Below are 10,308 nucleotides of genomic sequence, written 5' to 3' on the forward strand. Positions count from 1 at the left end.
GGCCCCCGCTCCCGTGCAGTCTCAGTCCCTGGGGGTCGGGAGCAGAGGTAGGGGGGCAGGCAGCAGGTGTGGGGAGGAACACTTGGAGGAAAGGTTGGGGGGGTGAAGGGGAGAGGCCGAGGTGAGGCCAGGTGGGGTGGAGGGGAGAAGGGAAAATGAGCGAACTCATCCATAGGGAAAGCATCTGTAAAGCCCCCAGAGGGATGGGGGGTGAAGGGGCCTCCCCACGGGGACCACAGCACTCACCAGTGCTGCACCAGGGTCCCGCAGGAACCTGGCTCACCAACGTCACACGTCTGCTCAAGGGTGGCAGTGCTGAGGTCTGCAGGGAACAACCACAGTTCCCCATGCCCGTTTCTTCCTTCTCTTCACCAGCCTTTTACCGCCTGAAACACAAACTTTGGACCTCTGGAACCGCCTGGCCCAGGGATGGCTTTGCCTCAGTGCTCAGAGCAGGATGGAGCCCATTGCCAACAGGACATTAACCTCACTGCTTTGCTTTTGTTCCAGTACCGAACTGTTCTCGTCCCAGTGGTGAAGTCTCCCGGCTTTCCCAAGATCCCAGGGAAAACTTTCAGTTTTGTTTACTTTGCGCCCGATGATGAAAACCCCGAAATCCATCGGCCTGTGTTCCTGGAGCTGACACCATCCCCAGAGATGACCTACAGGACCCTGCCCGGGACCAGCAACGAGATGAATGTCTTGGGAATCGTCATCTTCTCAGCAACAATAGGTACCCCCTCGACAGCGAAGGGGGCTCCGCGCTGCGTCCCAACCCAGCCTGCAGGGCTGCTCAGCCGCAGGTGGTCACTGCCGTGGGACCGTGCTGTAAATTGGGGTGGAGATGCTGAGAGGGACCAGATTATTTTAGCTCCAACTGCTCAAGTCGTGGGGGAACTGGGCACAGCATGGGGCTTGCACCAGCCCCTTTGCCAGCAGCGTCCGTAACGGAGCTCACAAAAGCTGTTAGGCATGGAGAAGGCCGTTTTCTCCCCAGATTTTCCATATGAGCCTTTGCAGCCCAAGCACAGGTCCCGAGGGGTTTCAAATTGTAACATAAACTGAGGAGTCCTTTTAATGAAGTCTCCTGAAGTGAGGTGTACCTTTTGCAGGGGCTATCTGGGACACAGCTGGTTACAAACAGCCCAAACCCCTCACCCTGGCAGCGCTCAAACCCCCTGAGCAGGCAGCAGGTGAAAGCTGGGTCAGACCTAGTGCCTGTTTCAAAGGCATGGAAATTCGTAACAGGACTTTCTGAAGCAGGCAGGAAATCTCCCTGCATTGAACAGCTTGTAAACCCGTGCGCAGGGGGTGCTCAGCAGCAATTTCAGGAGGGAAGAAGGAGCAGAGGTTGGATGGCGAGAACATGTGCAAGGGACAGGGAGGAAGATGGTTTAAAGGGTAGAAAGTCATGGGAAGGAGAAACCTAGAGGTGACTCAGAGTGTAAGATGGAAGGACACTGGGTGCAAGGCTGTGAGAAAGGGAGGACAGGACAAATCAGGAGGGAAAAGAGTAGGAGGTGAGGAGATGAGCATGGGGGCAGGATCACATGTAGATTAAAAGGTGAGGGCAAGGAGCTTGGATTGAGTGTATGAGGAACCAAAAAGCCAATTAGAGGATTTGAGGGGTGGAGGCAGCGTAGCCAGCACAGCACCGGAGCACACCAGGCTGCTGTCAGAGCCAGGGGACAGCGGGCAGTTTTAAAAGCCGCAACACAGCAAGTGCCTGGAGGAGACGGCCACAGTGGGACCGGGCAGGGAAGGACCCACTGGAGATCCTCACAGACAGAAACATCTACGGTGCACCCAGTCCCAGGGACCATCACCACCTGCAGACCACAGCCAGGGAACCTGCTCGCATCTCCTGCTCGCAGACACGTGCCCTCCTCCAGCCCAGCAAACCAGCAAGGAGAAGCTGCTTTTCTCTCCTGAGATTACCACCCCACCACCCTGCCGGCGTGGGAGTGGGGATCAGCACCACGTTAGGATGCAGCAGACATCACCTGAGCCCCAGCCGCGCTCCCCAGGTTTGGCAGGGGATGGATTGGAGCTCCACGAAGCTGCAGACTGGGAAAGCATCACCTGTACCAGGAAGAAGGCATTTGTACACCTGTGGGAAGCTTTACCTGCGAGGAGAGGTTGAATTAATGGTTTGCCTGGCAGAAAACAGGAAAGAGACAGGGAAGGCCAAGCAACACAGCCCCGGGCTGTGGGAAACAGGATCAGCTCCTCCCTGCAGCAAGGCTGGGGAGGGCAGGTGGAAGCTGGTTGAGTTCTCAGCAAAGGGTGTTTGTGTCCAGTGCCAAAATCAGGCAGTTTGTGGGACTGAGACCAAGGCATCCATGCAGCGCCTGCTGGCTGCCCGCAGAGCCTTTGCTGTGGATGGAAACCCCACAGCTACCGCAGCTCCAGCAGCCTCCTCACTGACACCGAGCAGCTCCAGTCACCTCCGTTGGTTTTGAAATTGGGAACAGGGCATAGATTTAATGTCACTTGGAGTAAGCTGCCCATTTGCTAGGGCTGTCTTTTCCAAACCGCTGTCTGTAGGACCTGAAGGGAAATGGATTTCTTTCAAACCAGCTGTTATCACCACCAGATACTGGATGAATGTCCACAGAGCTGAGATTTAAATAAGTCAAACCTTGTCTCATTTCTATGACTCTATCTCCTCTCTTCTGAGCAAGCCAAGAGATCCAACTCCCTCACCAGGGTCCCCAGGAGTCCTCAGCCCTGAAGACTGGAGAGGGATGAGAGGGATGAGAGGAGATCCTGACTACATTCTTCCTTTCCAAGCTAAAGCAGACACCTGTGCAGTGCTTCAGAGTGATTTAAGCTCAAGGGACCATACAGAAACTGCATGCACCAGGCTGAAAACTAGACAGGCAAATATTTAAAGACTCATTTTCCTTTTGCTCTTTGCATACCTGGGAAACCTCCTTGCCAGTGAAAGTGATGGGATTTAGCACTGGCCTATTTTGGGCTGGCAGACCAGAAACCACCATAACCTTCTCTACAATTAATGTATTTTTGCTCTAGTATTCCTTCAAGAGGAAATTAGACTGGGACTAGGCTAGTACAGTGACATCAAAATAAAAAAACACAATTAAGACAGGATCTAAGCAGCAGAATTGGACCCTTCCTGACGTGTCATAGAACAGCCTGTGAGCCTTGTCACACCCTGGTACAGCCTGTAAGGCACACCACCACCGTCTGCGTGAAATACCCGGCTGGCAGCCAGCACAGCCCCAAGGGGACCGAACATCGCCCCTGGGCATCAGCCAAACCTGAGCACTTCCGAAGCTCATCTGCGTGGCAGACGTGGTGCGCGGCTCTTCTCACTTCAGAGCAAGGGCAGGGATGCAACATCATCCTCAGCTATATATAAATATAGCTTTGTCCTTTAAAAAATCCATTTTTGTTTCCAGAGCTACATTATTCTTGTATTACCAAGTATCAAAAAGACAGCATATTCACCTTGAGAAGTGACTCTTCAGTATCAAGCAGCAGTGAAGAGTTTATCAGTTATCTGTGCAAGGAACAGACCAAATCCTGCATTTGGTGGGGTGTTTTATTTGAGAAAAGGCCAGACGCTTGTATTTGCTTGGAGCACAGAATTACTGTGACCCATAAAAGCATAAGGAAATCAGTACTAAGTCTGACCTGCTGTGAGTTTGCCCAGGAAAACCCACACTGTGACTATCAGAGGCACGGCAGGACACGCTGCTCCCGGGGTACTTTTGAGTAACATAAACCAATGTGCTTGCTTGCAGGGCTCCTCCTGGGAAAAATGGGCGAGCGAGGAGCTCCGCTGGTCAACGTGTGCCAGTGCCTGAACGAAGCAGTCATGAAAATTGTCTCGATGGCAGTTTGGTAAATCTGGTTTTGATGGATTCAGCTATTTCCTTCCTTGCCATCTAATGGTAATGCCGGTCATACATCTACAAATATCTATTGTGGGCACTGGATTTATTTTGTGTGACTGTACCCCAAGCTACCAAACACTGTAATGACTGTCGTGTAGTGCTTCAATGACTACTGCATTCTCATAAATAATTTTTATGCTCATTCTTTGCAGGTACTTCCCCTTTGGGATTGTATTTCTCATTGCTGGAAAGATCCTGGAGATGGAAGATCCATCGGTGATAGGACAGAAGCTGGGACTATACGCCATCACAGTGGTGTCAGGGCTGGCCATCCACGGGCTCGTCCTCTTACCTCTGCTTTTTGCGCTCATCACCAAGAAAAACCCCTTTCCTTTCATTCAGGGGATACTGCAAGCCTTGCTGATCGCCTTAGCTACATCGTCCAGGTATTAACATGTGGCTGAAATGCGAACTGGTGTGGCTGAAATACGCTGACAGAGCTGAGAAGGCAGCTGGTTTACTCGAGAGAGACGTGGCTGGGTGTACAGCCAGGCAAGCTGGGGGAGAAGAGGTACAATTCAGAGAAAAATGATGCTCCAGCACTATTTGAAATGAGATCGCTTCCAGTTTCGGTAGGGAGCGGGATGCTTGGCATTGCCATGGTCCTCAGTGCATCTTTGGATCCAGGCAGCTCACTTTGCTCCTCTGCTCGCCCTCTCCTGGGGTTGTCCCAGAGCAAAGCAGCAATGTCTGTGTGTGTGTGCTTCTTTTAATTGCTGCAGTCTTCTTTCAAGTCATTCAAAATAGGCCTGTTGTAGGTGTTTTATAAACAGTGTGAAATTATGGTTCTGGGTTTTAATTGAAAACATCAAAAGCTCTTCTGAAAATACTATTTACTGAAAATATTAAATCAGTGCCCATGTATCCCAAGCTCCTACAAAGAAAAGTGTTGTCTACTTTGAAAAGATTTTATAATTTTAGATTATTTTTATCTATTTTATTTTCAATGGAAAAACATTTTTTATAACAGCGAAGAAACTTTACAGCAGAAACTACCATTTCCTCTGGAAGACACACAAATTAAAACATTTTCTTAGAAAACATTTGAACAGGCAAAAGGTTTTTCTGGCCTCTCCCATGTTGCTGCATCACATAACCCCAGTAAAACCATGCAGGATTGTGCCTCCTCCCCCAGTGCCCACCACTGCAGGTTTCTTCTGAGCCGGGTTTGGCTGGACCACGGCATGGCCCATCCTGGCAGGTGCTGCCCCATACCAAAGTTCAAGGTGCTGCAGAATTTACATGGGGACCAGGGACAGACAGCAAAGCTGTGACCATCACAGAGCTGTTCACAGAGAGCAGTTTGTCTTGCAGCCAGCAGCTACCTGGCCACTTGGTTAATTATGTGTACTCCTCAGGTAGCACAAGCTGAGACAACTTTCATTGCTATAGCAATCTGTATAATGTTGCTGCTGCATTTACCCTCAGGAGGACTTGTATTTAGATACCATTACGCTGATTCCTATTTATAAAGCTCAATGCCAACAATAATCACTGTTTCTTGCGCTGCAGCTCAGCAACTCTGCCCATCACCCTGAAGTGTCTCCTGGAAAACAACGGCATTGACAGACGTGTGGCACGATTCGTCCTCCCCGTCGGTGCCACCATCAACATGGATGGCACGGCGCTGTACGAAGCAGTCGCTGCAATCTTTATTGCCCAGGTCAATGAATATGACTTGGATTTGGGACAAATTATAACCATCAGGTAAAAGTTTCTTTGCAGCAGCTGAATTATTTCTCTCTATTTGTATTTATAGACATTATAGCAACCTCTCACACTTTTCCCATTTGGCAGGGATCCGCACAGAATGAACTTTGCTGGAAAGCCAAGCAGGGAAGGGTGCAGGGTGCAGCAGCCCCCGGCGCTGAGCACCCAGGAGAGCTTGGGCTCTGCACCCACAAAATTTGCTGCAGGACCAAAGACTTTGCCCACAGGCAAAAGCCAGACCCCAGACTGACAGCACAGGCAGAACAGGTCAACTCCTCAGGGCAGAGGAATTACCTTAGCACAGAAGGGTTTGTGCTGGTATGATTTACTTCCCTTCAGGAATGGAGTATCTTCATTTTATAAGCAGGAAAATATCTAGATGATTATCTAGATAAAAATAAGTACAGTTGGAAATACTCAGCAGTTTATGCAGGGCTACCTACACTGGATCGCAGCAGGGTGCTGTGTAAACACAAAGCCCTGCTGCAAGCCCCCGGCCATGATGAGCACAGGCAGGGGCTCAGGATGGCATCAGGGAGCACGAAGGTGGAGGAAGGCAGATCCAGTCCAATCTTTCCAAAGAGGAATAACTGACTTTGCCATGCAAAAACACTTGTTTTTCTTTTCTTTAAAAAAACCCCACTAAACAAAACAAATCACAATAATTGCAGAGCCACCTTCTCTTCACAGCATAACAGCAACAGCAGCAAGCATAGGGGCGGCAGGGATCCCCCAGTCCGGCCTGGTTACGATGGTCATCGTGCTGACTTCTGTTGGGCTGCCGACCGATGATATCACACTCATCATCGCAGTGGACTGGGCGCTGTAAGTATTTTCCAGACACAACGTCACAAGCAAGCGCTAAGTGCCAATTCATGGTGATGCACTTCAAGCGGCTCTCTGAGAGGCAAATAGAGATTAAGGGATCACAGAACAAGGCCGGGAGCCAAGTGTGACAGTCTTCCTTTCCCAATTACTTTCTTGAAACAGCCCCTGATAACTATAGGCAAAGTCTCCCAAAGCGGTGCTCAACTTGAGGTGTTTCTGTTCCGTGGTGCCCATCGCTGTCCAGTGCCTCATTAAAAACTTTGTAGGAAGAAGCGGTGCTGGTGCTCAGCCACTCTCTCAAGTAAGGTTTCCAGTTTGAAACATCAGCTTGTCCCTATCTTTTATCTAAATTCCCGTCTGATTGAACAACACATCTTTGTTGGAGGTCTCAAATCAGTAACAAAACCCATCTTTCTGAAACATATATCCATTTAGTCTTTTAAGAGATCAAAAGGATGCTGCTTTGATCCATAGTGAGAGGCAGAAAACGAGGAAAGTAGGTGCATAGTCTTGTCTTTATGAACCATTAGTGTGCAAGGCTGCTAGTTAATGTATTCTCTAGAAATACCTCAAGTCCTGGTCTTCTCCAAGCTGTCCATTCTGTGAACAATGGAGGATGGAGAGCACAAGAGTCAGAGCGAAGTGGTGCATGGTACAGTATTTGCTTTGGTGGATGGTACAGTATTTGTTTTGGTGGAATATTATCCCTGGAAGAGGAACAAGGTTGGTCAGGCAGGGTGAAAGGTATCTGGCTTCATATAAAGACATTAAAATCAGCCTGAAAGAGGCTAACAGCACAAGGGAGCGACAAAAGGGGTGGAAACATGCAATTGTTTAGGATGTCTAGCATAATGTCCAGGAAAAATCAATCAGAGAAACCAATAATGAACCATAAACCACTGATAATTATTTACAGTATGTGCTTATCCAGTTTGCTCTATTTCTGAAACATAGGCATTTTCACAATTAAAAAGTAGAAAGGAGAAAGAAACAGATGTCACACCAAAACAGTAACAAGGTAAAGTAAGAGTTGGTTGTACACCAAGTCATAGTGGAAAATTAGACAGTTCTTGAATGGATATAGAAAAACCCCCTCTTGCATTGAATAAGCAACTTTTCTCTCAAAGTCATGTCACCAGAACTAAAACATCACTGGTGTTTCTAAAAGGACAGACAACCTTTTCAAAGGGCTGCATCCAACACCGAGGAAGTCCATCTTCCGATGAGACCGTCTTCATCTTGCTGGATGAAGACCAAACTGATCCTGAGACAAAAACTGGTGCTTGATTACATCTGTCACATACAAACAGAAGTCAAATGTTTGCAGTTTGTGAAATGTGCCATTTTGAAGTGCTAAGATTAAAATGAGGCAAATTAGCTGGGTGAAAAAACAGAGAGAGCGAACGCCGACTTCTACATAACAGACATGTGGGTTGCTGATTTGTACTTCACAGCCACCCTGGGTAGGGAGAAGCAGCACTGAGCATCCTGGCTGCTTTTCTCCTCCTGTCACAGAAAGAGGAAGTTTAACTTTTCAGGTGAAAGTTGTGAAGTCAGGACACAACGCGAGTTCAACCTTTGAGCATCACAGGGTGCCCAGCACCACCACCTGCTGGCACTGCCTGCTGATGGGAGAGGTGCTTGGATGATAAACCAGAGATATGCTTGGATGGATAAACCAGTTTTTCTCCCTGAGAGGCATTTCAAGGAGTTTTATGATTCCCTGGGGTAGCTCACCCCCACAGTACCAAAAATTATGTCAAAAATGATGCCTCAAAAGAGACAACCGCAACGAGACAGAAGCAGCCCCATCGCCTTGGTGATCCTGGGCTCACACAGTTGGTACATGTGCCACCTTCTCTCTGTATTTGCAGGAACAATCCTGCACTTGTCTCAACTTGCCATTAGCAAAACCAGTGGTAGACACACTAGGGATGGAGGTTGACAAAAAAAAAAGCCATAAAAAGCCCCAGGCATGTTGGCTGTGGCCACCAACTGCATCCTCACGGCTCTCTCTCGTCTAGGGATCGGTTTCGAACTATGACCAATGTCCTTGGTGATGCTCTGGCTGCTGGCATCATAGCACATGTCTGCGAGAAAGATTTTGCCCCCAAGCCCCCCACGGTACGTACAGGCTGTCTGGGAGAGCAGGGGAACGCAGGACACACAATGACTGCACAGAAAACGCCTGTGCTCCCCTAAGAGATTAAAATTGTCCTTTTTCTTTCTGCAGCAAGACCCAGAAAGCAATACAGACAAGTTTCCGTCTGTGGAGACCTCACATCTGCATCCCAAAGATAACGTGATCGAAATGATCGAAGAAACCTTGTTCGATCACACAGGAGTTCATTATAACATCTGCCAGGTGTAGATCACAGCATTCCTGCTCCTGGGAATGGGATCTTGGTGCTAAACCCTGACGTGGCAAACATCGTATGTGGATGCTCTGCAAGATAAAGGCCTTACTTGGCACAAAAAGTGGCAAACTCCTCTCTGTCCTTTGAAGACTGTGGCACTCTGCAGCCAGCACGGCGCTGCCAGTCGAGGGAAGGAGCCAACTCCTCCTTGTCCCCGCGGATGCAGCTGCGAGCTCGCCCTGGCTGGCTGAAGCGGCCGGGATCTGAAGGTTTTATGCCTCTCATGTTTTCAAGCCCAGTTCTTTCTGAAGGTTACGGAGGTGAGCAGGTATTAGAAAACTGGAACTGGATGAGATGAGAAAGCAGTGGAGATGGGACAAAAATCTGACACATTAGGTCAGGAGCCCTTATCTGCTGGCCAGGATGCACGCTAAACATTTTTATTTCCTTTATTATAATTTTTTTAAAACCATTGCTTTTTTTTTTCATTACTAGGTTCTCATCCAAAACCTAAGATTAAGTGAATGTTTGTCAGGAGCTCAGAAATCCAAGTTGGACATAACGGGATTTTCCAGTCTTACACAAAGCCAGCAGCAGCGAGATTCATTTTAGCTGCAGGGATGGAAGGACCAGCCGTACACGTGTTTTTCTGGCTGTTTTTTTACAGTGAAACTAATTGACCAGGCCCAACTGCAACCGTGTTGATTTTCCCAGCTAAGGATCTGTCCCTAAGTCCAAATTCCAATTACAGCCTTAAAATCCAGGCTTCCCAAGGCAGCCTTCTCCACAAAAGCCTTTTATACCAATGATTCATGTCACTGAATTAATTTCTCTCTCAAAATGCCATCTCATCCCTCTTTTCTCTTGCTTTGTCTTTACTGCCACATTAAGACTCACGGAAGCAGCTTAAACCCCCACTAACATCACTTACCTATTCTCCAACCACGCATTAAGAAAAAATTTCCTAATGAACTTTTCATGGTGGAGTCAGAGGTTTTAAAACACATTCTAATTTAGAAGAAACACTAATTCCACTTTTGTAAAACAAAAAGCGGAAATTATTAAATACCATAAACCACCTTTTGCACAAAAAATCTAGTTGTCTTTTATTAAATGCAAAAAGCTTTCAATCAGAATCGTGGTCAAGGCAAGCTTGAGGTAACTGCTGTTAACTTTGGCCTTTCTTACCCTTTCCTCCTAGGTTGGTGTTTGTACACCTCCTTAAACAGCACTGTCCAACCGTTCTTCAATAGGAGCAGCTGCCTTGTTTGCAAAAGGAAAAATAATCACGTATCAAATCAAGAGATCTCTGCAGCATCCCAAGTCACCCCGTGCCCCCCAGCCCCCATCATTTATGATCAGCTGCATGCATCACACATCAGTGTTCAGCACTGCTGTCTGTTATGTGTTTTGCAAACTTAACCACTTTGTGCTGTTCACCTACACTCGGAGCTACCCCAGGCACACAAACCCCCTGGGGAGAGGATGGT

At 48.1% G+C, this 10,308-nt stretch overlaps 1 protein-coding gene across 1 annotated transcript in view; it reads left to right on the forward strand.

The window, feature by feature from the left end:
• Positions 1–8,832, forward strand: part of LOC104545419 (excitatory amino acid transporter 5-like) — a 13,935-nt gene extending 5,103 nt beyond the window's left edge. Inside the window, exons 5-11 of the mRNA XM_010190557.1 lie at positions 511–733; positions 3,771–3,870; positions 4,076–4,309; positions 5,436–5,630; positions 6,324–6,458; positions 8,486–8,585; positions 8,695–8,832. Coding sequence (XP_010188859.1) covers positions 511–733; positions 3,771–3,870; positions 4,076–4,309; positions 5,436–5,630; positions 6,324–6,458; positions 8,486–8,585; positions 8,695–8,832 — 1,125 coding nt within the window. The remainder of the gene's footprint in view (positions 1–510; positions 734–3,770; positions 3,871–4,075; positions 4,310–5,435; positions 5,631–6,323; positions 6,459–8,485; positions 8,586–8,694) is intronic.
• The last annotated feature ends 1,476 nt before the right edge of the window (positions 8,833–10,308 follow it).

This window comes from Mesitornis unicolor, unplaced genomic scaffold (assembly GCF_000695765.1).
Source record: "Mesitornis unicolor isolate BGI_N332 unplaced genomic scaffold, ASM69576v1 scaffold24948, whole genome shotgun sequence".
Taxonomy (NCBI): Eukaryota; Metazoa; Chordata; class Aves; order Mesitornithiformes; family Mesitornithidae; genus Mesitornis; species Mesitornis unicolor.